The sequence below is a fragment of the Alosa alosa genome, chromosome 16 (genome assembly GCF_017589495.1).
Source record: "Alosa alosa isolate M-15738 ecotype Scorff River chromosome 16, AALO_Geno_1.1, whole genome shotgun sequence".
Taxonomy (NCBI): domain Eukaryota; kingdom Metazoa; phylum Chordata; class Actinopteri; order Clupeiformes; family Clupeidae; genus Alosa; species Alosa alosa.
In genome coordinates this window covers 1,710,436-1,737,786 of record NC_063204.1, presented here as the reverse complement: position 1 = coordinate 1,737,786, position 27,351 = coordinate 1,710,436, and the positions used below count along the sequence as shown (strand labels likewise).

Sequence of the window (27,351 nt, the reverse complement as noted above, 5' to 3'; positions counted from 1 at the left end):
AGCAAATAGTGGCTAGCTAGCACCGTTTAAAAGCTGAGAAAAGGCTCTTTCATGTGACACATGATGAGTAGCCTACTTCTCGAGGAGTTCAACAGAGAAGAATGGGTGAATTTGGACGCACTTCTTATGCCTTGTAGTGCGCCATGCTGCGCAGGAGACTGTGACTCACTGGTAGTTATTATAGGTAACTTCAAATCAGCGCGATTTACTCTTATAGGCTACTGCACATTACAAGATCTGTACGAGATGATCCGCAGCACTGAAGTGAGAAATTATTTAACTCTTTGTGTAGCGTATGTGAGCGCTTTTTTCCACATTTCAACCTGAATATTGGTGGGGACATTTCAGTCGTAATTTGACATTGGTGTGGACACGTCCTTCGGTCCCCACGCAAATCTACGCCCCTGGTCACACACGTGGGCTAAAACGCTCTCCAGGAACTGTCAAGGTCAACATCCGTGTAGCAGGACCAGCTGTTGCCTGAGAGCCCCATACCCTCTCTCACTCTCTTTTCCTAGCTCCGTCACAGGAACAATGAGATGCGCTCACTAAAAGGATGAGGATTACGACTTTCAAAAGATGCGATGGAAGAATGCAGGTCCTCTGCAGTAGCCTAACGCTTTTTTCTGTAATGATTGATAGGCTACTTGAAACAACGATGCTGAAAATGGTGGGAAGGGGGAAAGATCAGTAGCCTATATATTTTTGAATACACATACTTTTCCACACATAATTATCCCTGTAACACGTGTTTTAACATGTTTTTTTTTTTTTATGTTTTCCAATGTAATTTCATGAGGAAATGGGCAGCTCCTTAGTAGGAGGATTAAGTTTGTTGTTCATTTGAGAGCATAGACGATTCACAAGATTTGAGATGTCAACTAGAATGTAGCACAACCTTTTCGGTGATTAGGGCGTGTCATTTTTGTGGATTCCTTGCGAATGCTTCATAATGAATGGGAGTGTCAGTTTTGAAGGTCTAGTCGGGTGTCACGTTTCAGCATATTATGTTCTTGAGAAATCTCTTTACCATGATGCATATGCAATAGCACTAAGCTGTTTTTAACGATTTTTGTAAAGACAAAACAGAAGATATAACGTTTTTATAAAAGGGGGCGTTCGAAACGTTACAGAGTGATGCTGGGCTTGGGACAAGCCAAGACTCAACAACTCCCACAGTAAGATGGTCTCGCGCATAGTTTATGCGTGGCATCAACAGGTGAGTGTCCGCTCAGTTAGAAACTCCGGTAAAATGTGAAAATATTTTGTTAGTAAACTTATGAATGTGATCTAAACAAAGGTTTGTGGATATCATAGAAACACATTCGTATGTTAACCAGCGAAGTTTGGCATGTGGTCTTTTATTCTGGCGAGACATTGATCCAGACACTAGTGACTATGAATGATGGTAACTTAGGTGTCTAAACTAAAAAGGAAAACTGAGCAAAACTTAAGTTTTATGTATAAGTATTACGTTTTATCATGCTTTAGGATACATTTGTTTTAGCCCCTTTTACAGAGAAGGGTTATATGGCTATGTAGCTAGCAGTAGGCTAAATAGCCTATTCTTTCCTCATGTGTATCTAGAGGGATACAGTTACTAGCTACACACTGATCTCTGACAAATGCAAATTAGTCAGGTACGTGGTACAAATAGGGCATACTTGAAAATCTACAGATTAATATACAACATAGATAGATAGATAGATAGATAGATAGATAGATAGATAGATAGACCTACACAGACACTTATACTACACATTCATATACATAGCCTACATACATACCACATAGATAGATAGACAGACAGATATAGGTCTAAAACATTTCATAGATTTAGTGTGTCAACTTGAGCCTCCTGTTCCCCTCAAGGAAATGAAAAAAGTCATAACAGTCTGGAACATCAGAGAGAAGTCAGTGAAATGTAATTTTCTGACCAACAAAAGAAATTTCACGGCTCTTATGCCTCAGGCACCTCAATGTTATGTGAATGAAGTGCCATACGTGCCACTGACAATCATTGGGTTTTCAAAGGGATTTAGTCCTGGTGATTCAGCCATAAGAATGACGCACATTCTCGTGGGCTAGGTCCTCTTTTGGGATGGGGGGTGAGATGTTAACTGAATGGGACCATGTCATCCTGCAGGTCAGAGTGTTCCCCTGCTGTGGTCTGGAATGTTTCTTATTGTTGGTTTTGGCTCACATTATTGATACGTGACAGGCTCTGTAATTCACTTTAATACCAAAATGTCAGTCAAACTTTCCCATGACAGTTACACAACATGTAAAGCAATTGTCTATCAATAATAACTGTCCACACAAAACCTATTATCTACCAGAGTGTTTACTGTTCAACAAAGTAAAAACTTCTGAGAGGCTTAACTCAGAACAATTTAGGCTTTAAAAACTCATGACAATGTCAACCAGGCTGAGGACATACTTTCCCACATAGTGGAGCTAACGTTGTACCACAAGTTGGCATCAACACAGACAATACACAGACATGGCTCCCTGCCTTCAGACCTCAACAATCATCGACATCTTGTCACTGAGAACTATAAGTCGCACCGGAGTATAAGTAAAATAAAATGGTACCCTGCGGTGCTCCAGTGTTTAGCACAGTGGGCTCTGTTGTCTTGGGGAACATCAAGTCAGAGCCCAATGTGCTAAACACTGGAGCACCGCAGGGTACCATTTTATCTCCCTTACTGTTCTCTATATACACGAACAAATTTAAAATTCAAGAACAACATTTTAGTTTACTTAAATATGCTGATGACATGGCCCTGGTTGGTTTAATGCAGAAAGGTGATGTGGAAAGAGAACATGCCTATGCCGGCCACACATCATCTCTTCAGCAATGGTGCCAAAATAGCTTCTTAGAAATGAATGTAAGTAAGACGAAAGACCGTATCATTCAGAATGATATGGACCTGTTACCGCCAATAATTATAAAGGGACAGAGAGTGGAAGTGGTAAATGTTTTTAAATACCTTGGCACTCTTTTAGACAGCAACCTCAGCTTTAAAGAAAACACAGATTTTATTTATAAAAAGTGCTCACAACGGCTTTACCTTCTACGTAGACTCAGAAACTTTGGTGTGAACAAGGACATCCTGCAAACAGTGTATAAAACCTTGTCGAAAGCATTTTATCATTTAATATGATAATGTGGTATGGCAACCTGAACATGCAGCGAAAAAATAAATTACAGAGAATAGTGAACATGGCCTCAAAGATCATAGGAAAGCAGCAAAAGCAACTAAGTGTGATGTATGATGAACAGATTTTCCTGGTTTAAACAAAACCAGGAAAATCATAAATGACCCCTCCCATCCTCTGTACTGTGAATTTGAGCTCCTACCCTCTGGGAGGCGTTTTAGGGTGCCCAACGCTATTAAAAACATCTTTAAGAATTCCTTTGTCCCTAAAGGAATAAGGGCGATTAATAATACAGGATTCTACACTTAATCCACCCCTAGTCCTTTATTGGTCCTATTACTTATTTTATTTATTATTGTATTGTATTGTGTTATATTTACTACTCCTCAGCTACTTTATTAATCTAAACACTCTACTGAGTGCTAATGTTCTTTTATATTAACTTAGTAGGCTATTTTAAATTTATTTTATATCATAACTTAGTGTTCTCCTCTTCTGCTTTGTACAAGTGCAGTGCTTGAATGCTTGATTGTGTATTGTGGGATTATTGTTTATGTTTATATGTCTGTGGTAAAACTGAAGACAAATTTCCACTTTTGTGGACAATAAAGTATAAGTCGCACCAGTCAAAAAATGTGTCATGAAGAGAAAAAAAAAAAAAAAAAAAAAATATATATATATATATATATATATATATAGATATAGATATATGTTGCACCTGAGTCGCAGGACCAGCCAAACTCTGAAAAAAAGTGTGACTTATAGTCCGGAAAATACGGTATGCATTTTACATCATGGAAGTATATGTAGGCCTACATGTATAAATGCAGGGAGTTAGTTGGTTGACATGTATGTGTTGTGTATTTAGATAGATAGATTGTATTAATAACTACACGACCAATGCCGGTGGAATTTCATTACAATTCATATATGGCATATAATATGAGGCATATAAGGCTATTTTCACCCCAATACAAATATCAATGTATGCTATTTGCACCAGTGTATAATTAGAAGTGGATGCTATTAGTACCCTGGTGTTTATAGTAATGTGTGCTATTTACACCTTGGTTTGAGAATTGCTTTCCTCATTGTTTCTTCTTCAAATTGTGAGCCTCTGCAGGGACGTTAGTACAAATGTGCCCTTATATTTAGGGACACAAATACTGGTACTGGTACAGCTACGTTTCTAAACTGCTCTGGCCAAGACACCCCGGACTCCTGAGTGACATTTCTTTGTGCCAACCAATTATTTATCTGTTTCCACATCCTGTTGAGAGTTTGCAGGCAAATTTAGACCTGACCATAACATTCAGTATTATTAGTGTCGAAACCTTTCTGAATTCTTCTCTTTCTGCTGATGAAAAAACTACATGTGTTTTGTGTATGCACAACACATTTTTTGTCACGCATCATACAGGGTAAAAAGCGCATGCTTTTTCAACAGTCCTGAAGGAGATCATACATGTTGAGCACTTGTTGGCTACTTTTTGTGAGAATCATTCCAGGTGACTGTTTCCTGCAACTGGTTATGATGATGACAATGCAGAACAAGACAGCCATGGAGGGTGGAGGCTATGTTGAAGAATCTAATCTTACTCAGAACATAAACATATTTTTTTTTTAACAAAAGAAAACTAAGTATGCTTCAGGATTTTCTATATTGTTCTACAACATGTACATTACATTCATGAATTTACCAGACCCTTTTATCCAAAGCGACTTACATATTAGAAGGCCCCATATCCCTGGAGCAACATGGTTAAGTGCCTTGACAAGGGCACAACGGTGGAAGCTGGGAATTGAACCCACAACTTTTCAGGCTACTGCATGCTAGTTAGAGTCTAAATAGTTAGGAAAAGAAGGAACCACAAAATAGTATGTGTTTCAAAATGTTTGACCCGTACTACATACAGTTTTGCCCTCTGTCATAGAAGGTTTGCACATGTGGCCACTTTTGAGTTGCAGAAGGACACGCACACACACACTCACAACAAAGTTGTTGAGTCTTGGGAAATGAGAAAGAAGAGAGAGAGATCAGTGACATAGTTGACCTTGCGCGGCCTCCTGCTCTTGGAGGCTCTCAGGCCTGCATAGTGAGGGCTTTGCTCTCCCCACTGGCAGTCACATGATCATGATTAAGTGTTCTCTTACGTGAGGCTCACACTGCCATCTGTGCAATAGCAACTGCCTCTTCCTTCCTCTGGGACAGAGGGGGCTTATCAGCTGTGATTTCTTCGCGTTGTTGTTTTTTTCTTTCTTCAGTGAAAGCTTGGCATATCTAATAAAAATATTTGTTATTCCTCGCCAGTGGCAGAGTTTGACAAAACATGACGCTGGCTTGCTCTGTACCACTACAACTGGCTTGCAGTTTGATAACACCGCATGTCAAACAGTTGTTCGGACAACATGAAGTTGGATTGAGTGAGAGGACTGCGCAGTCTGTGATGGGTTGAATGCAGTGGAATGCTTTGATCCGACTCTTTGACAGAGGGGCCATGTTGTGTGTGTGTGTGTGTGTTACTCTGAGCTCATTCTGATCCAACCCAAATGGTGCTGAGGATGTACACACATCGCAGCGACACACATTGCGAACGGTCCTCAGAGCCGTTGGCCTCAGTGGGGATTAATGCTCTTACTAGTAGAGTAAGTGCAGTGGGGATTAATGCTCTTACTAGTAGAGTAAGTGCAGTGGGGATTAATGCTCTATAGTAGAGTAAATGCAGCCAAAGACTTGGAGGCTGGCATGTTCATCATTCTTATGTGAGTGTAGATAGATAGATAGATACTTTATTGATCCCCAGGGGAAATTCAAGGTCTCAGCAGCAGCATACATACAACACAAACACATTCTTTCTTTAACAGCAGAAAGAGTAATTAAAGTATATAATATAAAAACACAACTAACAGTAGAAGATAAAGAATATGCTAAATATACTAAAATAAAAATTATACTAACACTTAATACAATATATAAAAATATACTAAAATACAAATTATACTAACACTTAATCTAAATCAATTCTAAAAACAGTATCCACATAGTGGTGATTAATAAATCAGAGGCGCTTGCAATGACTGAGGCAGGGACTGAGCCTGTGATTCTCTGTGCATAGTAAGGTATGGTAAGGTGCTCTGTGTGAATGAATGAATGAATGAGTGTCATGGTGGTAGTGCAATGGTGATAGTGGTCATGGTGATAGTGCAAATGAGTAAGTCAACAGTGCAACAAAGCAGAAATAAAGTAAAGTAAAGTCTATATATTTAACTATTTAAGAAAATGTATAAGTGTGGCCACAGTTCGGCTGTGGCATGGAGGGGGGGTTATGCATATGTGCTAATGTGCTAATATAGCACGCAAACAGTGAGGCATAAAGACAGTGGTACAAGTGGCTAGTGGACAGACAGTACCAAACATGGAGGGGGTGAAGAGGCAGACAGACTATGCAGAGAAGTCTATCTCTCCTCTTCCCTTAAGTGAGGCATTGAACAGTTCAATGGCCCTGGGGACAAATGACTTTCTCAGTCTGTCAGTTGTGCAAGGCAGTGAGCGAAGTCTCCAGCTGATCAGGCTCTTCTGCTTAACAATAGTGCTGTGGAGTGGGTGACACTCATTGTCCAAGATGTTGATCAGTTTGTTCAGGGTCCTTTTGTCAGATAGTGAAGTGATGCACTCCAGTTCAGCTCCCACCACAGAGCCAGCTTTCCTTACCAGCCTGTCAATTCGCCCCACATCCTTCTTCCTTGTGCTTCCTCCCCAGTATACTACTGCATAGAAGAGGACGCTGGCAACAACAGACTGGTACCACAACAACCGCAGCCTCCTCAGGAAGTACAGCCTGCTCTGCCCTTTCTTGTAGAGTGCATCAGTGTTGGCTGACCAGTCCAGTTTATTGTCCAGGTGGAGACCCAGATACTTGTAGGTGCTAACCACCTCCACATTGACCCCATCAATGTGGACTGGTAGCAGAGTGGCCTTAGACCTGCGGAAATCCACCACCATCTCCTTGGTCTTTGAAGTGTTAAGTTGAAGATGATTGAGTTTGCACCATTGCACAAAGTCCTCCACCAGGCTCCTGTACTCCTCCTCCTGCCCGTTCCTGATACACCCCACAATTGCAGTATCATCAGAAAACTTCTGCATGTGGCATGACTTCGGTGTTGTAGCAGAAGTCAGATGTGTACAGGGTGAACAGGACTGAGAGAGCACAGTTCCCTGTGGCGCCTCGGTGCTGCAGATCACAGTGTCAGAGAGACAGTTCTTCAGTCTGACGAACTGTGGTCGCCGGTCAGGTAATCTGTAATCCAGGTTACCAGGTGGCGTCCACACCCATCTGCAAGAGCTTGTCTCCCAATCTGAGGGGGCTGGATGGTGTTAAAAGCACTTGAGAAATCAAAGAACATGATTCTCACAGCACTTTTCCCCTTGTCCAGGTGGGAATGTGTCCTGTGTAGAAGATAAGTGATGGCATCGTCCCGCCCACTTTCTCCTGGTAAGCAAACTGTAACGGGTCTAGTGCACGGGCGCACCTGGGGTCTGAGCATGCCTAAGACCAATGGCTCCATTGTCTTCATCACATGTGATGTAAGAGCGACAGGTCTGTAGTCATTAAGCTCACTAGGTGTGGCTTCTTAGGGACAGGGTGAAACATGATGTCTTCCACAGTGTTGGAACTTGTCCAAGGCGTAGGCTCAAATTGAAGATGTGCTTCAGTGGCTCCCCAGTTCAGCAGCACAGGCCTTGAGTAGCCTTGGGCACAGTCTGTCAGGCCCAGCTGCTTTATTGCTGCGCAATTTCTTAAGTTGGACTGTCACTTGATCTTTTGTAATGGTGAGGGGTGTAAGGGGAGGGGAGGGGGAGGGGTGCATCTGGGATCTGTGTGTCTGATGGCTGTTGACTGAGGTCGTTGTCACCTCATTGTTCATGTTCATTGTTCATGTTCATGTGTATATCAGGTGTGTCCAGCAGATTTAGGTTGGCATATGGAAGTTTTAATTTGATGCTGTCCTATTTGGAGGGCAAGAAGGATTTCAATATTTGTGTCTGTTTTGTCTGTCTGTTGGCTGAGTTGGACTCTTTTTGAACATACTGCAGTGTTTCCCAAGTGGTCCGCGAGCAGACGTGGTCAAATATAATATAGCCTGCTGTAGATGAGTTGTTTGCAATATTGAACCAACGTGTATTTAAATCCAAACAGTTATGCAACACTGCCTATGTCAGCTATGCCAGTTTGAATCATATGAATCCTCTGACACAATAAGCAAGGTGGTTCAGTGAGTAGGCCTATTGTGTAGTATACTGAAGTATGTCTACTCTTTTTTTTTGGCTAGGTGGTCCATGAGTTTTTTTTATTGTTTAAGTGGTCCATGATCTGAAAAAGTTTGAGACACACTAACATACTGGCATCCATGTGGTGAAATATTATTGTCTATGAGATACAGTAGGTCTATTCTGATGAGAGCACCACACCACTAGCATTTGAGATGCAAAAATGGCAGATGCTGTATGCTTTACTAAAATAGAAGGTTACACTTTACTTGAAGGCATCTACATTACATAAGTGACGTGGCACTGTCATGAATGTGTCAACAAGTCTTAATGTTTCTGACATACTGGGTATTTTTTAGGGCATTACACTGTAACTGGAGGTTTATAATCAGATCAGACTAGTCAGTCGTTTGCATCACTGCACCATATAGTAAGATGCTTTATGGCCATAGTATTTCAGTAGTGCAAGCAAAGATTGTTAAGGCGGAGCAAGATGTTTCATCAGGAGCCACTTCCGGGAACCCGGATCGCATACGGGGGTCAAAATCCCCTTTATGCAGAGCAGAGGCAGCGACTGCTCCATTGAAGTCTATGGGCATAGCTCAGAATTTCACCACATATGCTAAGGTCTTGGTTCTATAGAGTTAGGAATGTGAATTTCGGGCACGTTTTCATGATCCTCAAACCCTTCTGAACATTTCAGGTACATTTTTAGCATTTTTGAGCATTCCAATCTGGAGAAAATCAACCTTATATCAGGTGTGCGCCGGTTATTTATGCAGCTGCTGTTGGCCGGTTGCAACTTACGCTCGTCAATACGTCATCGACACGCCTCTTTATGCAGACAGGATTCAATCCCCATTTCGTGCCCATAGACATGAACTACGACAATCTCACACAAGAAGATGACTAACTTCCTACTGTTTGCATTGAGTAAATTCAACTTTCAAGATGAGAAAACAGTTTTTATCGGACGGCCACTGTTCTGACACCCTCTGTATCCATCTTGATTCCAGCGAGTAATGAGACGACAGGCGTCACATTGGGGGCATAGCTGGCGGTCCACTGGGGGCATAGCTGTTGGACCACTAGGGGCATAGCTGGCGGTCCATTGGGGGCATAGCTGGTGGTCTGCTGGCATTTTGCTCATCGGTTCTCTGGCGGGTTGCAGACAAATTGCCCAATATTTTGCCAATATTGGTCTAAAATCTTTTTAATCTGTTTAGTTATACTCCATGTATCATTTTATTAACTTTTCTTAATATTCATGACAAGTTAAAATTTAAAGAGATGGTGGTCCAACGGCGGACAACAAGTTGCACGCCTCTGGCGGCATACCACCAGCGGTCCGCTATCTGCCAATCTGATTTTGCTATCTGGGAAGTTGTAAGAACTGCAGGAAATATAGTATGTATACAGTATTAAAAACATTTTAATCATTAAAAGTTTGTTCATAACTGCTAAAACAGCAAATCTAATGGTGTTCAAGACTTATTGTATTTTGTTGTGCGTCTCTAGGTTTCACTTTTCTGCCCTGGTAGAGATGAGCTGTGCTTGTACAGTTTTCACATGTGGTGTGGACAGAACAAGGGTTTGTTTTCTGCATCTTGTTTTGAAAAGGATCGTTACATGGCAATATCCTCACCACTCCCCACTGGCATTTGCACATATATCTCATTTAGTCTGCTGCTCCCTCCTTGCTTTTTACAGAATGTCTTAATGAATGATTGAACTCAATTCAATTGATTTGAACTTCTTGGGTCTCTGTCTCGTACAGAAGGATGCAGCCTGGTACTGTGGACTACCACTCGCCTGGTACTGTGGACTACCACTCGCCCATCGCACAGAGCAAACCTCTCTTCTCACTCGTCTCTTCCTGCTCTGGATGATTCATTCTTCGGTGCTTCAAGGTAAAGAATTGCTTCACATTTTTCTAGCACAGGGCAAGAAAATGAATTCCACTGTGAAAAGCATAACTTTTCAGCTGAGATGACTTGAAGTGGACGTCTGTCAAAGTAATACACCGGAGAATGTTTATATAACCACAGAGTCAGACAAGGACAAAGGCCCATAAGAAAAACATTCTTTCTAAACTGTTTGAATGTTCTTGGGTCTTACCTGTTCCCATGGTTACCTCTTAGTGTCCAACAGACTCTCCAGTAGACTCGCTCCTGACTGGACAAATTTGGTAATCAAAGTCAAAGTCAAGGTCTGCTTTATTGTCAATTTCTTCACATGTCAAGACATACAAAGAGATCGAAATTACGTTTCCTACTATCCCACGGTGGAGACAAGACATAAATAATAAACTGTGAACAATGAGAGATGAGTTGTTAGGGAAAGAGAGATGAGTTGTTAGGGGAAGGGAGGCAGGAAAGGCAACACAAGATTGTTTTTATTATTAAACCTTTAACCTTTAACCTTAAAATCACCTTTATTTAACCAGGCAAGAAAATCACCTTTATCTAACCAGGCAAGAAAATCACCTTTATTTAACCAGGCAAGAAAATCACCTTTATCTAACCAGGCAAGAAAATCACCTTAAAGTAAAACATTTTGATATTCCCTTTGCCCTTTAGCATGTTTGCCACTTTTTGTGGTTTGTAGATCAGCTATGCCACCCAAGAAGAAGAAAGGGGACATACAAACAAAGCTTTTTCATTATGCAGCAGAGTCTAAGTATGCAAAATAACTAGCCATACAAACTGGCAACTGGTGACCAGGCTTTCAAATGCGGATTTTACTGTGTAAAATAACATTAGCTGTTAGGATATTAAGGATATTAAGGCCTACCCAGGATATTGTCTAAGCAGCTAAACCTAGCTTCTGTAATCTTTCAACCAAAGTTAAGAGTCATGTTGAATAAGGGTGTGCCACACGGACATAGGCTATAGCACAGAATAGAAGTCACCATCACTGAGTGTTAATTGGGCTGCCAATCTTGCAGTCGCAATAAACTATGGATCCGCAACATTTTCCTGTTCCTATATTCGGTTTTTGTAGGCTAATGTATTTGTGAATGTAGCCTGCACAATGCAAAGAAATAAAAGATAAACTGTGGTGCATTTCTATACTCATAGAAATTAACATTGCAACACCAGATATCTCTTCTATGATCTCATCCAAGAAAGATCTTCTTTGACTGGTTAGTTTTTTTAACATTTATTTTATCTAATGACATAGCAAACATGATGAATTGAATCCACATATCCTTGCACTTTAGCCTAAAACCATGAGACTGAAAGCTAATTGCGTTCACGTTCTACTTAAAGTGACAGGCACTCAATTAGATTTAGCCTACACACCACAAATGATATTAAAGACAAGTGTAGCCTAATAAATTAAATATCAATGTGATGTATTCAAATTGCTAAATATGTTTATCTATTAGTAATTATGCAGATCATAACAAATATAAATATAAAGTTTATATGAATTCCAAAATATGAAATAGAAACCTATGACAACCATCACTTACTATGTGTGTGTGTGTGTGTGTGTGTGTGTGTGTGTGTGTATGTGTGTATGCTTGTGTGTCTTGTGTGTGTGTGGAGGGTCAATCAAATTCTGTGATTGCCAATGATGTGAATGATCTCACAAATCACACAAACCAAATCAAATTTATAAAAATCGCAAAAGTATCGAAATCAAGATTGTTCACTTAGTATTGATATTGAAATAATAATGTTGGTATCGTAACAACAGGAGTTGGGGATGTGTCCCCACCAAAGCTGAGACCAAACCTACACCCTTGTGCAGCTGTGAAGAGACAACATTTTCCATCACTTTAGAGATAAATGGGGTGATAGTTTTTTAGACACTTAGTATCCAGGTTAGGATTTTTAAGCAGAGGAATGGTGCCAGTAGCTAGGCAGGAGTTAATGCTAGGGCCAACGGTATCAAAACTATCCTCTACATGAATCAAACAGTTAAATAGCTGAATTATCAAACAAAGTATTTACATGCACAGAGGATAGATCTATCAATATATAAAAGTTACATATTTTCTCTTATGTAATGGCAAGTCAAGATATAATATGCAGCTAGGCATGTGCAGTTTGTTTCCTCTCCCAATAGTATACATGTTTTCATTTGTGGAGATAGATTTTGAAATTCTTTCATATGTGTCGTTGAATTCATAAAAAATGTGCCCCCTATAAGTGCACATTTAATACAACTAAGTTTTCTACATTATTTATACAGAAACTGCAGTTCCTCATATGTCTAGGCACCCATGTTTGTTGATGTCTGCCTGTTTCTATGTGTAGGCTATGGTCACTGATTCTGTATTTTGTCAGTGTTGTTATGTTTTTTTCTGTCTTCGATGTTATTTAAATATGGCGCTACGCAGTAGTTCTGTTCAGGGCTCTGTATATCTCTAGTCTAGCAGGCTTATGCAAAATTCCAGAATTGAATTGAAACTGGCTCTTAAATTCCAATTCAATTCTTGAATTTCACTTGCATTTCAATTGAGGTAGCAAACAGGAAGCAGAATTGCAATTTGAATTGTGCACAACCCTGTAGTTTAGTCTGATCTTCTGTGTGTGCACAACCCTGTAGTTTAGTCTGATCTTCTGTGTGTGCACAACCCTGTAGTTTAGTCTGATCTTCTGTGTGTGTGAGTTTGTGTTTGTGTTTGTGTTTACGCGTATCCATGGTCACGCATATTCAAAGCAGAAGTTAGAGGATGACCACATGAGAGTAATTCTGTGTCTGCGTGTGGGAGTTTGTTTTTAAAATGAAAAGCTGAATTTGCATTGATACAAATATATACAGTAATAGGAACAAAGTGAAAGAAGATACTATTATTATGCTACCATCATTACCTTCCATGATGACCACATAATCCTCACTTTCAGTGAATCTCTCTCCAAGTGCTGTGTACCAAATAGAGATAGAGAAAGTAGTACATTAAGGGCTTACTGTGTTAAGGGCTTACTGTGTTTGCTAACAATGACTGCAAGCTATGGGACACACCACTTGTCTTTTACACATTACATTCCTGTCTTGAGAGCTGTGGTTTAAATAACCTTTTGTTGTTGCTCGACATGTCAATCAGATCTGTAGAATGAAAGGGCTTTAGCCAGCCTCAATGCAGGCTATCCTGTTTTTAAACTGAGCAGCACTGACGCAAGTACTGACAGAGGCGTACAGGGCTGGGTCAGGCATTGCATATGAATCAGAGGAGAAACACTTTAGTCTAAACACTCTAAAATATAAATGGTTCCGAAGAGCGATGCCATAGAGGAACCTTTTGTAGTACTTTAAAGAACCAAATGTGATAGTTCTGTGAAGAACCATTTAGGAAAATGCAAACAGGTATGAAAATAGTCCTTCTGAAGAACCATTTCCAATGTGAAAGAACTTTTTACTTGATGTACTTGATGTTAGGCGGAGATCACATCAGCCAGTGGCAAGTGGCAGCGGCAAACGTAATGCAACGCTCAGACCATAATTATATACAGTAAATAAATATAATTATATAATAAAGTTTTATTTCGTTCCTAAGCAACACAAGCGGTTGTCAATTGAATACACGCGCGTTGCGCTTTGAAAGTTGAACCAAGTTCAACGCTCAGCTGCCGAACCACAGAGACCAATAAGGAAACCTGCCGCTGCCGAACCACAGAGACCAATAGGAAACCTGCCGCTGCCGAACCACAGAGACCAATAAGAAACCTGCCACTGCCGCTGGCTGATGTGATCCCCGTCTTAAGGTTCAGCACAAAGCCATGGTTCTTAATGGAACCATATGCCCCCTTACTCACACCATTAGACCATACCTCCCTCACACACACACACACACCATTACACCCCACACACACACACTCACGCACCATTACACCATACCTCCCTCACACACACACACACACCATTACACCCCCACACACACACACTCACGCACCATTACACCATACCTCCCCTCACACACACACACACACCATTACACCCCACACACACACACTCCCGCACCATTACACCATACCTCCCACACACACACACACCATTACACCCCACACACACACACTCACGCACCATTACACCATACCTCCCTCACACACACACACACACACACCATTACACCCCCACACACACACACACTCACGCACCATTACACCATACCTCCCTCACACACACACACCATTACACCCCACACACACACACTTCACGCACCATTACACCATACCTCCCTCACACACACACACACACCATTACACCCCACACACACACACTCACGCACCATTACACCATACCTCCTCTCCACACATGCACACACCAACCCCACCCCCACACACACAAACACACAACATGCCCCCTCCCCCCACACACACAGGTACACCACCATCCTCCACACACAACATTACCCCCCCTCCCACACACACACACACACATTTAGATAGATAGATAGATAGATAGATAGATAGATAGATAGATAGATAGATAGATGGATGGATGGATGGATGGATGGATGGATGGATGGATGGATGGATGGATGGATAGATAGATAGATAGATACTTTATTGATCCCCAAGGGGAAATTCAAGGGTCTCAGTAGCATACAGACATAACACACAACATGCACTTACAGCAGAAATGGTAAACATAACATAATTATAAGTATAAACATATAACTAAACTCCACTGTACAATAAAGTCAGTAGAAGATAAGAAAGATAAGAAAACTAACAAAACTAAATACTAAATACACTTTTTAAGTTAAATTAAGAAAGTCCAATGTGCTTGAGGGTGATCAAGCATAAGACGCTTGTAGTGACAGGGCCAGGGACTGGTAAGGTGCTCAAGGGAGTGAGTGTCATGGTGAAGGTGCAAAAAGTAGTTCAACATTAGTCCAACCAGGGGCGCCTGCAGGAATTAATGCTATGGTACGCACACCCAAAAAAAAAATCACGCGTGGATAATATTTGTCCGTTTCCCGGTTTTAGCCCCATGCATTGGTCAGCAAAAAAGTAGCCTACATAGCATGACAACATGCAACAACGTATACAATGACCTATTCATTTGGACAACTTGATACAGCCCTATACAGTTATAAAGTTACCTTTAGTTTTGTTCTAGCGTACCGTGACGTCTGGCTTTAAACAGCTGTAGCCTAATGCAGTTTAACGTTCTGACAGCCTACCTCGTTCTTGCCCATCTGGAATAACTCCTCTAGCTTTGCTGCCTCCATACTTTCTGTTTTCGTTGTTTAAACTTGTGATATGCATGATGAGTATTGAGTTAGTGAATTAGCTCAACATTTTGTGCTGATAACCATATATAGATAGCCGAGTAAAATAAAACAAGTAGCCTTGTTGCGTGCCTGCGTGCGTATTCTGTCTCCTGCTCAAACAAAATGTGTGCATGTTCATTTTGATAACGTGTTCACTAAGTTACTAATAGAAAATTGTAAATAGCCTGATGGCATGCAGCTAATGGGATACTGTGCATAGTTGGGAAGGTATGGTGGGCCAATTTGGTGTGAAAACACATTACACACACACACAAGGGAAATTTTCTCTCATTGTTGAGTAGCCTGATGGTACGCACAGTGCGTACGGACGTACACCTGCAGGCGCGCCTGAGTCCAACAGTGCAACAGTGCAAGAGTAAGGTCTAGAGACCAGCATAAATAATATGGACAAATAGGAGAGTAAAGTTTAATGTATACAAGTGTTACACATGTGTTCAGTGCAAGAACAGGTTGAGGTAATAGGGTTATAGCCATTCATTCATTCAGTATTGTAGCAGAAGGCTGACCGCAGCCATTGATCATGTGTGCTAATAAAGCATGAAAAACAGTGTAGCATGAAAAAGCATGAAAAACCACTACCCCCACCCAAACACACACCATTAAACCCCCCCCCCCAACACACACACACACACACACTCTCACACACCATTACACCATACCCAAACACACACACCATTACATCACTCCCCCACACTCAAACACGCAACATACCCCCTCCTCACACACACAGGTACACCCCCCTCCCCCTCACACCCTATTACCCCCCACAAACATACACACACACACACACACACACACACACCATTTCATCATCCATTTCATCATCAGAAGATCAGCACTAACAATCCCCTGTATATTCTTCTTGGACTGTTGATATACTCTAGATTCTTTTGAAAAAGTTTGCTGGTGGCAAGAGGTTGAACTGACTGACGCAGTGGCTATGACTTCTAAGGATAGAAACAGCTGCCTGTAAATCAATTATTTGCTTTGAAGTTCCAAGTTAAGTTGCCAATTAACGATGGGAACTGGTTCTACAAGAAGTATGAAGGAAGTGTGACCGATATCATGCATGTGTGTCTCACATACTCACTGTGTTGGGTCACAAAGTCACAGTGTTGGGTCACATACTCACTGTGCTGTTTCACTCTGTTGGGTCACATACTCACTGTGTTGTTTCACATACTCACTGTGTTGGGTCACAAAGTCACAGTGTTGGGTCACATACTCACTGTGTTGTTTCACTGTGTTGGGTCACATACTCACTGTGTTGTTTCTGCCCTGGCTATTCTTGCCCACACTTCCTAGCTCATGGGTACTTCATGTATGACTCCAAGGCTGTTCTGGGCGACTGCCAAGACTACTGGACCTTCCGGGACCGCGAGCGCATCCCTCTGCTCTTCCAGGTGACGGTGTGCGTGGACGTGCGCGTGGTCTCGCCGGGCCCCTGGCTGGCGTTCTCCTACAGCTCCCCCCGCGCGCCGCGCTACGACCTGGCGCTGGAGGGCGATGCGGGCTCGCTGCACGCCTGGCTCCTGGGCGTGCGCCACCACTTCCCCGTGCGTCTGAAGCCCCAGGCCTGGCACCGGCTCTGCCTGCGGCGCGACTCGCTCCGCAACACCTTCAGCCTCGAGGTGGACGGCAGGAGCGACGCCCAGCACCAGCGCACCGTCATCGCCCGACTCATCCCCCCCAACGGTGAGCTGACGCTGGGCTGCCGGCCGTGGGATGCCCACCCTGGGTCCGACCCCCGGGGGAAGGTGGAGCTCTACCTGTTCCGCGTGTGGGAGGACGTGGAGCAGCACCAGGCCTGCGAGGACGGCTCAGTGGCCGGCTGGGAGTCACGGATGTGGGCCGTCACTCACCCCAGGACCCAAGTCCGGGATGACCAGCTGTATTGTGGTAAGATGAAGCAGCATGTGACATGACTTAGACAGACACACAGACACACACACAGACACACACACAGACACACACACAGACACACACAGACACACACACAGACAGACAGACAGACACACAGACAGTACTTTATTGCTCACCAAAGGGACATTTACTTAACTTCATTTAGAGGTAGAGGTACCGTAATTTCCCAACTGTTAGCCGCGGCTTATACATTGATTTTGCAAAATTTCTTCAGCTATGAGGTTACAGTTTTTCTTGATTGTTTACGCACATTTTCTGAAAGAAAGTAATACACGGTGGCAGTTAATATGGTTTAGTTTCTTTTAACTTGCATAAAACATTGTCCTGTGGCTTATACACAATGCAGCTAATAAACAGGAAATGACTGGAACTGGAACGGCCAACCTGCTCCAAACACACACACAGTCAACACTTAGTCCCATTCAAATGTGCCGGTGAGGAAGTGTCGCTGTCTGCCATGCACACTGCTTTTAAGTAAAGCTTTCTTTGGAAAGCTACAGAGGACTTCCCTCCCCCCTGGTGTTAAAAGAAAACATGCTTGTCTTTGTGAGTTTTATCATGCTTGTCTTTGTGAGTTTTATCATGAAAAGAGTTTATGTAAAAGATTTAATTTACTCTGTTTTCCAAAAGTTGATGTAAGTTTGTTTATGTTTATTTATATTTATATCCTCATTATTGAACACACATCAGTTAAAACCTCTCCTGCCAGGGCTACATCAGTGAGAACAGTAGCCTCTCCTGCCAGGGCTACATCAGTAAGCACATTAACTGACCATGAACGGGGGTGCTCAGTATTTCTGTTGTAGAAAACCTTGGAAAAGGATGGCCTTTTATTATCCTTCAGTTTGAAAAAGACCAAATCTTTTTCAAATGTGCATGACTTTGGCTTTGGGTGTGTAGCTGCATGCTGTCTCCTCACTGTCTCATTGATCTCTCAGGCAAGACCAGGAGGAAACGGAACAGTGGTGTCAATTCAGGAGGTACGTTTTGTGGTGGTGGTGTGTCCTTACCTGTTCCTCTGAGTCTTGATTTACCAATGCTTCTCAACGTGTGTGTCAAAGACATGAAGATAGCATTCAAATCAAGAGACACTCTGCCTGTGCTCTGACCCTCTGGGCAAACAAACTAATGATTGTTGTGTAATGCTATTTGGAGATGTGCATTCCCAGTCTTTGCTTGACGTGCTATGAACCGAGTATTCATAAAGCATTATAAATACATTTACAAAGAGTTATAAACCAATCATAAATCCTCATAGTTATTGGCACACATAGTTATATATCTAAATGTCAATAATTATTAAGTATAAGTATATATACTTTTTTGATCCCGTGAGGGAAATTTGGTCTCTGCATTTAACCCAATCGGCACACAGTGAACACACAGTGAGGTGAAGCACACACTAATCCCGGCGCAGTGAGCTGCCTGCTACAATGGCGGCGCTCGGGGAGCAGTGAGGGGTTAGGTGCCTTGCTCAAGGGCACTTCAGCCGCGGCCCACTGGTCGGGGCTCGAACCGGCAACCCTCCGGTTACATGCGCACACACACACACACACACACACACACACACACACACACACACACACACACACAAAAAAATCAACCAAAAAAATGTCACATCAGTTTGACAAAGAGAGGAGGAGCTGTGGAGTTTGTGCCAGATAATGAGAAAATAAACTCAACAAAAGAGTACCATGGAGTGTGCAAACTTTTTTCCTAAAAAAACTTGACTTTTTTTGTTCAGCAAAACAAATATAATTGAAAAAAATATAATTGAAATGAAAATTTAATTTGCCATTTCATTTCATGCCATATCACATCAACTTGTTAGCACATTTGTTTTGATCTGCAATATAAGCAGTCTTTGATAGTGCAGTCTTTCTGGGAGAAGATATAAATGAATTGTGTTCAATATCAGTGATAAATACAGACATCTCATCGTCCTTGAGCTGTTCTCAGATCGCGGTACTGTCCCTCCCCCCTGATTAATTGTGATTTCTCTGCAAGGCCAACCATATTGCACATTGTTTTGGGGAATTGGTGCATACATTATGTCTGCTTCTCAGTATTGCTGTTATGAAAAGTGTATGCTTATACTTTAAGGGAAGGGTGGGTTTTATTTCCCATTAAAGTTCGAAAGAGACCACATCTTTTTCAAACGAGCATGCCTTTTTCTATCCTTACATTGCTAGAATTGATTTGGGTGTGTAGATTCATGCTGTCCTCCTCCTCCGTATCGCATTGATTTCATAGGCAGTTCATCAAATGGATGCAACAATAATGGCCAGAGTATTAACCGTAACCCCAATTGTGATAGCAGTGGTAAAATGGTCGCAAGTGAGTATCCTCTGCTGATGGTGGTTGTGGTGTGCAAGTGAGTATCCTCTGCTGATGGTGGTTGTGGTGTGCAAGTGAGTATCCTCTGCTGATGGTGGTTGTGGTGCGCAAGTGAGTATCCTCTGCTGATGGTGGTTGTGGTGCGCAAGTGAGTATCCTCTGCTGATGGTGGTTGTGGTGTGCAAGTGAGTATCCTCTGCTGATGGTGGTTGTGGTGTGCAAGTGAGTATCCTCTGCTGATGGTGGTTGTGGTGTGCAAGTGAGTATCCTCTGCTGATGGTGGTTGTGGTGTGCAAGTGAGTATCCTCTGCTGATGGTGGTTGTGGTGTGCAGGACGTCGGCCTCTGTGTCTGGGCTGCTGTGAGTGTGGGGCTGTGAGCACTGTCTGTCCGGTGCTGACCCACCAAACACAACAACAACGACAACAACAACAACACAGTACATTTGTGTAGCGCTTTTCTCAACACGCCTCACACGGAACCTCACTGACCACCAGCAATGTGTAGCACCCACCTGAGTGAAGCACGACAGCCATTATGCGCCAGAACGCTCACCACACACCAGCTTGAGGTGGAGAGAGAGGGAGTGAATGAGCCAATTACAGTGGGGGATGATTAGACACAAACATACACACTGTACTGATCCAGAAAGCAAACAGGCAACATACTAATAACTACTATACAGTATACTGTTCACACAACATGAAGGAAGGTATTTAGCAGACACGGTTAGCTGTGCTTTGCCTGTGTGTGTGTCCTATCATGTCTGCAAATGTTTCTGTGCTTTGCAATGTGCGTGGCAAAATAAAAGTTAGCACTCCACATCAAGAGACCCGCTGGTGCCACAGCAGCACTGAGCACAAACAAATGATTGTTGTCTCTTGAATATTCTCAAATGTGTTCTCTCATATACTTCCTCATTCTATTCCAGCTACAGGCTCTCCAGGCGGCAGAGAGTTATTTGTCTCCACAGCTGGTAAGTGCAGCCTGCCACTCTCTCCACACCTCGTACTACTCTCTTCCTCTGTGGGCTCTTATAAAGGGACCCCATCCCCAGATGCTTTACGTTTAAGGTATTTGGCAGCAAACATTTGGAAAGTGTGACCTGTTTTTTCTTAATGTACTGTATATACATTAAGAAAAAACAGGTCACACTTTACTTGGATAATCCGCCCACAGACTGTTCAATAAACAACAAACTAATAACAACTATCTGTTGACACTGTTTATGACACTGTCACGATTTATGGTTATGGTTAAGGTTAAGGTTAGGGGCTGAATTTTATTAAAGGGATGTTCAGTAATTGTTTAACAACTTGACTGAACTTGACCCCTAACCTGTTAAAGGTGCAGTCAGGGATTGCGCAGGAAGTCACATTTGTTTGTGTTTATGTTCATATTTAGATTTATTAGCAGACGCTTTTGTGCAAAAAATAAAATGTACCCCAGAGAGGAGTCTCACCCCTACCTTCAGTATTCCCAGAGAGGTGTCTCACCCCTACCTTCAGTATTCCCAGAGAGGTGTCTCACCCCTACCTTCAGTATTCCCAGAGAGGAGTCTCACCCCTACCTTCAGTATTCCCAGAGAAGTTACACGCAGGGTTTTGTTTTTGTTTGGAGAACAGGCTACCCCCTTTGTTTCTTGTTTTTTTCAGAGCCTGGGCTGCAGACTCAGGGGAAGGGCAGCTAGTGGTCGTGAGGAGATGATTGCTGAATGTGGCACAAAATGTTATGAGCTTGAAATTGCGCAAAATCCCTGACGGCCCCTTTAAGCCACCATTGTTTGTAACTTACTTATTTGACAGCGAACATATAAAAAAAAACAGAATATTAACAACAATGAATTATGCATAATGCAACAAAATATTGAAATGTAAAAAAAAATAGGATAACCTGCTTACCAATCCAGTAGGCTACAGTACCACCTGCTGAGTGTGTTTGAGCCTTCTAGGGGGAGCCGTGGCCCACTGGTTAGCGCTTCGGACTTGTAACCGGAGGGTTGCCGGTACGAACCCCGACCAGTAGGAACGGCTGAAGTTCCTACTGGTCGTGCCTGAGCAAGGCACCTAACCCCTCACTGCTCACCATTGCAGGCAGCTCACTGCGTCGGGATTAGTGTGTGCTTCACCTCACTGTGTGTTCACTGTGTGCTGAGTGCGTTTCACTAATTCACGGATTGGGATAAATGCAGAGACCAAATTTCCATCACGGGATCAAAAGAGTGTATATACTTCGACTTCTATACATACGTTAACACGCCCACTGCTTCTTCCCTGGTGCTTGCTCTGCTCCGCCCCTCTCAGCCCCAGGCCGGCTCTTCAGCACCTTGGTCTCCCTCCTCTCCAGCAAGCTGACCCCCTGACTGTTTAAATGTATACAGTAACAGGAGTTTTATAGGACTGTTTAAATGTATATCAGGACTATTATAGGACTGTTCAAATGTATAGCAGGACTATTATAGGACTGTTTAAATGTATATCAGGACTTTCATAGGACTGTTTAAATGTATATCAAGACTTTCATAGGACTGTTTAAATGTATATGTAGGACTGTAAGACCTCTGTGCAGCATGTTCTGTAATCTACACAATCTCTGTTCATCAGGACAGGTTGTGATGCAGTGCAACTTCTCTCAGTTCTGTTCAAACACAAGTAAGTCTTTCATGGCACGGAAGACTGCCCACTTCATTCGGGAGCTACATTTTAGTCCAGTGGTCAGTATGACAGATGACATGACTGTCCTGAGTTTTGTTTCCTAATAGCATCCCATTACTGGATGATGATCAGTGTAACTGTGCAGGGACAAGCAAAGACGGAAGCAGATCTTAAAGCCTGGGTATGTCACTGACTATTGAGTCTGTCCCGTGTCATGCAAAAGATGTCGTGGGGTCAGACTGGTTTACGAATGACACTATGCTACAAAACTGGCAATTATCTCTTTCCAAAAAAAAAACATTTTACTGCTTTGATTCATTGGTAATAAAAGCAAAATAAACATCAAAGTCAAAAGCATGAACCTAAAAGAACTTGGAAAAATAGATGTTTGTCTTGTGTTTAATGGGCTCTGTGTAAATATGTCTACTGAACTTGTTTGTCCTCTTCTCGTTCCCTGTCGTTTTGTCAGCTTCATAAGTCAGTCAGCCATGTTGAGGTAAGCGCGATCCCACGCTCACCAAGGCACTGTGTGCTGCTGTTAATATGGCTTCCCTCAGAACAAGCGTAACAATCCATTCTTAATCTTCCAGACCACAGAAATAAACTGTACAGACAAGACCAATATAACGTAAGTCTTCTAACAGCCTATAATTTACATTGCTTTATTGTAACTTTATTGTAAATGCCTGTTAGATAATCCTGATAATCCTAGTGAAATGATCGTGAAGGCTGCTCTATTGATGATGTTTTGCTTTTCTTTTGTTCCCTCTATTTTGGGTTCTTTGGTTAGATATTCAGGCCACTGGTAGTGCATGGTGCCATGAAGGTGAATCTTTACGAATCCAACAGCATACAAGCGGCACATTTGCAACTGCCACAAGCCAACTATGCGTTGTAGTTGAATCTCTTGTCATGCTGTGTAATGGGAAACAGACTTAGTTCTTGGTCGCTCACTGTAGAAATCCCCCACCTGTAGCATGAGGAACTTACTGTAATGTGTATGTCTAAAATTGATTAAATATGACCCGTCATATCTCATGGCCCATTCTCTGCTGCCCCCTATTGTTTAGGAAGACTAACTGCACTGTGCAGCTGGGGCTTAGTGAGCCTGTGGGCCCATGTGGTCTGAAGCAGCAGCTACAGGACGCAGCCAATAACGAGGGCATCCAGGCTACCATCCACGGCAATGTGGAGAGAGTTGGTAAGTGACCAGTTAGTTCGGTCTTTTTACCTGCAGAAAAATCAAAATGGCAAGTTTTAGTGTCCAGAAAATAACTTTTAGAAACCTCCTATAGTTATGTATCTATATAAATATGAGAGACCTGGTTGCTGATTCAAGTAAAATTCAATCTATCCATTAGGAAGATGTAGTGATTTGTGAATCAGACGCCTGGTCCCAAACAGGTGAATCAAGGTGGGTAGGAGTAAATTCAGTTTTGTATCCATTGCATTGTAGGTAAAGGCCTCTGTTTTGATGAAGATATACTGCCCTCTGGAGGAGAGTTTGTGAGGTGCACCTACCCTGAGCCCTATGCTGGAATGTGCACCTCTACCCAGGCTGTCAACGTCACATGGTGTGTACTCTCTGTACATTGATTTTGGTTATGTGTCGTATGGGGAACTGCTATGAATGTGTGCACATCTGAGAATGATTTAAATCTATCCAATAATGGCTTCCCAGAGTGTTTGCTATTTAGAATAATCTATGCTCATCGTATGCTTGTTTAATCTTATTAATCATAATAAATGAGTGAACTGTTGAAGAGTCCCTGTGAGCACTTACACATCAAGTCTTTGGTGGACATCACATTTGAAATCAGAAATGTATTCTATTTATTATTCATATAATTAATTCTAAACATGTAAACACATTTGTTCCCCTCAGCTCTGTCATGGACTCTGAGTACGTCCCTGCCACCTCCTCTGACCCTGAGCAAGACTCCTGCCCAAGTGAGTATGACTGACCATCAACTCCCATCTCAGCATGAAACACCCTGCAGCACATTTCTACTCTGTGAAATATCCTCCATTTTAGTCCTTCAGTGGGCTTACTGTACAGTGTTTTTGAAATATGTTTGTGTAGTGTAGTGCAGCTACATATGCAACCTCACACCAACTGGTCTCTATGTCATTATCTATATCACATCAATTTGTCTCTATGCTATTATCTATATCACACCAATTGGTCTATGTCATTATCTATATCTGTCACTTATCCATGCTGTATCCTTTCACTGACCCCTGTCTGTAATTCAGAGAGATGTAGTTTTGTTTGTTTGTTTGTTTGTTTGTTTATTTATTTATTTGTTTGTTTGTTTGCTTGCTCTGCAGTTGAACAACAAGATAGGTGTAACTGTGAATCCTTCTGCAATGATACACGTGAGTTCCCCAGTTACATTTCACAGCTAGAGTCAACCTCATTAGGTCAATCTTAAAATACGTCAGAAGAGCTGTATTGTCAAGATGTTTGCCTCTATCTGTAGCCTGACGAGCCAGACAGACCCACATTACTGCAAAATGTAGGGTCTGGGGACTCACCATTTGCAGTGCTTGAGGGGCAGGATAATCGGTTGTCTTTCAAATTCCCTCTGCACGCAAGAAGACACCCATGTGTTTTTCCACCAGCGGTTCAAACTTTTGCCAACTTAAAAAAAGCTTACAGTTTTTTCTGATTGCTTAAGCACATTTTTTGTAACTATGGCTGTTTTTGCAAAACTCTACACACAAATGGCAAAACCTCTCACCCAATCAGCAAAACATTGTAGTTTTCTTGCAAAAGCTAACACACCTTGCTTAACTCTTCACACCTTTGTAAAAATGATGTTTTCGCATCAAACAGTAAACACAAGCATCACAATAATAAGCACACAATGTGCCAACTACACACTGATGGTCTGAATAAAAAACACATCTGGCTTTTGCTTTCTCTGTGCACAAGGTAGACTATGTCAGTTTGAGGTCATACTTTGTCTTAGTTCTGTAAACATACAGGGATCCCAACTTCAAGTATTAGTGTTTATTTACACACATCAAAACAAACACAAGTGTGTTTTTCCAAGTCAAAACACAAAATAGCATTTCACTGAGACAAAACAAATCAGTCTACATCGGGTCGTCTCTCTCAAAATTCTGTCTACATCACATGCAATGTCCTAGTCCAAGGCACCGGGGAAAATATCTTCTGGAATGACGTGTCCAGGCCTGACATGACAATATCCCCACATGTAGACTGATTTTTTTGTCTGTAAAAGGGCAATTTCTTTCTCTTCTCACTCTTCCTGCTCACTCCATTGTACCCATTGTACATTACCTGTGGCTTACAGTTTTTTCTGAATGCTTAAACACATTTTTTGTAACTATGGCTTTTTTTGCAAAACTCTACACACAAATGGCAAAACCACTCACTGAGTTAAGAAACTAAAAGCACAAACACTGCTTTGCACTCAGTTTGCAATTTTGTAACACACACTTTGCAACAACTGTAGGCACAATGGCTATTATTTACACTATTTTGCCAACTCTCTGGCACACTTTCTCATGTGAAAACTGTTTTTTAGATAATTAGTTCCCTTTGCAATCAGCCTAAGCACTATAAATAATACAGGTATGTACAATGGGTACAATGGAGTGAGCAGGGGAAGAGGAGAAGAGAAAGAAATTGCCCTTTACAGACAAAAAAATCAGTCTACATGTGGGGATATTGTCATGTCAGGCCTGGACACGCCATTCCAGAAGATATTTTCCCCGGTGCCTTGGACTAGACATTGCATGTGATGTAGACAGAATTTTGAGAGAGATCTAATCCGATGTAGACTGATTTGTTTTGTCTCAGTGAAATGCTATTTTGTTTTTGACTTGGAAAACACACTTGTGTTTGTTTTGATGTGTGTAAATAAACACTAATACTTGAAGTTGGGATCCCTGTATGTTTACAGAACTATGACAAAAGTATGACCTCAAACTGACATAGTCTACTTTGTGCACAGAGAAAGCAAAAAAAGCCAGATGTGTTTTTTTATTCATACCATCAGTGTGTTGTTGGCACATTGTGTGCTTACTATTTGTGATGGCTTGTGTTTACTGTTAGGATACCGAAAACACCATTTTTTTAATGGGTGTGAAGAGTTAAGCAAGGTGTGTTAGCTTTGCAAAGAGGACTACAATGTTTTGCTGATTGGGTGAGAGGTTTTGCCATTTGTGTGTAGAGTTTTGCAAAAAAAAAGCCATAGTTACAAAAAATGTGCTTAATCCAATCAGAAAAAAAACTGTATTTGTACTGTTTAGCTGCTGATTGCAAAGGGGAACTAATTATCAAAAAACAGTTTTTACATGAGAAAGTGTGCCAGAGAGTTGGCAAAATAGTGTAGATAATAGCCATACATGTGTATGATTTGCCAGAAGTGTTGATTATTTGGAAATTGAGTGTAAAGCAGTGAGTTGTGTTTTACAGTTCACAAAAAGAGTGCTGTGCAGTGGTGTGCCTGCAGTTGTGCAAAGTGTGTGTTACAAAATTGCAAAACTGAGTGCAAAGCAGTGTTTGTGCTTTTAGTTTTGCGAACTCAGTGAGTGGTTTTGCTATAAGTATTAATAGTTTTAGAAATTGTGCTATAAGAATCACAGTTGTGTTTAAGCATTCAGTAACTCGTGTCACACTGTTCACCAACAGCAACATCTACCATCTTTGTTTTCAAGTAGCAGGGAATTCACACCGAACCGTTTCAACTCTGCCATCAATCATTATGTTAAGCCCGCCTA

The 27,351-nt window shown here is 41.9% G+C and overlaps 1 protein-coding gene across 2 annotated transcripts in view; it reads left to right on the top strand.

Moving 5' to 3' along the window:
* Positions 1 to 705: 705 nt before the first annotated feature.
* LOC125309292 (adhesion G-protein coupled receptor G2-like) overlaps positions 706 to 27,351 on the top strand; it is a 46,934-nt gene continuing 20,288 nt past the window's right edge. The window contains exons 1-15 of one of the 2 annotated variants that reach the window (XM_048266097.1): positions 706 to 1,219; positions 9,950 to 10,022; positions 10,209 to 10,341; positions 16,989 to 17,582; positions 18,545 to 18,586; positions 19,860 to 19,943; positions 20,874 to 20,918; positions 22,546 to 22,593; positions 22,704 to 22,777; positions 23,066 to 23,092; positions 23,187 to 23,224; positions 23,667 to 23,797; positions 24,053 to 24,170; positions 24,482 to 24,546; positions 24,928 to 24,975. In XM_048266097.1, the coding sequence (XP_048122054.1) occupies positions 1,203 to 1,219; positions 9,950 to 10,022; positions 10,209 to 10,341; positions 16,989 to 17,582; positions 18,545 to 18,586; positions 19,860 to 19,943; positions 20,874 to 20,918; positions 22,546 to 22,593; positions 22,704 to 22,777; positions 23,066 to 23,092; positions 23,187 to 23,224; positions 23,667 to 23,797; positions 24,053 to 24,170; positions 24,482 to 24,546; positions 24,928 to 24,975 (1,537 nt within the window). In that variant the 5' untranslated portion in view covers positions 706 to 1,202. The remainder of the gene's footprint in view (positions 1,220 to 9,949; positions 10,023 to 10,208; positions 10,342 to 16,988; positions 17,583 to 18,544; positions 18,587 to 19,859; positions 19,944 to 20,873; positions 20,919 to 22,545; positions 22,594 to 22,703; positions 22,778 to 23,065; positions 23,093 to 23,186; positions 23,225 to 23,666; positions 23,798 to 24,052; positions 24,171 to 24,481; positions 24,547 to 24,927; positions 24,976 to 27,351) is intronic. The other variant, XM_048266098.1, reaches the window with a different exon arrangement.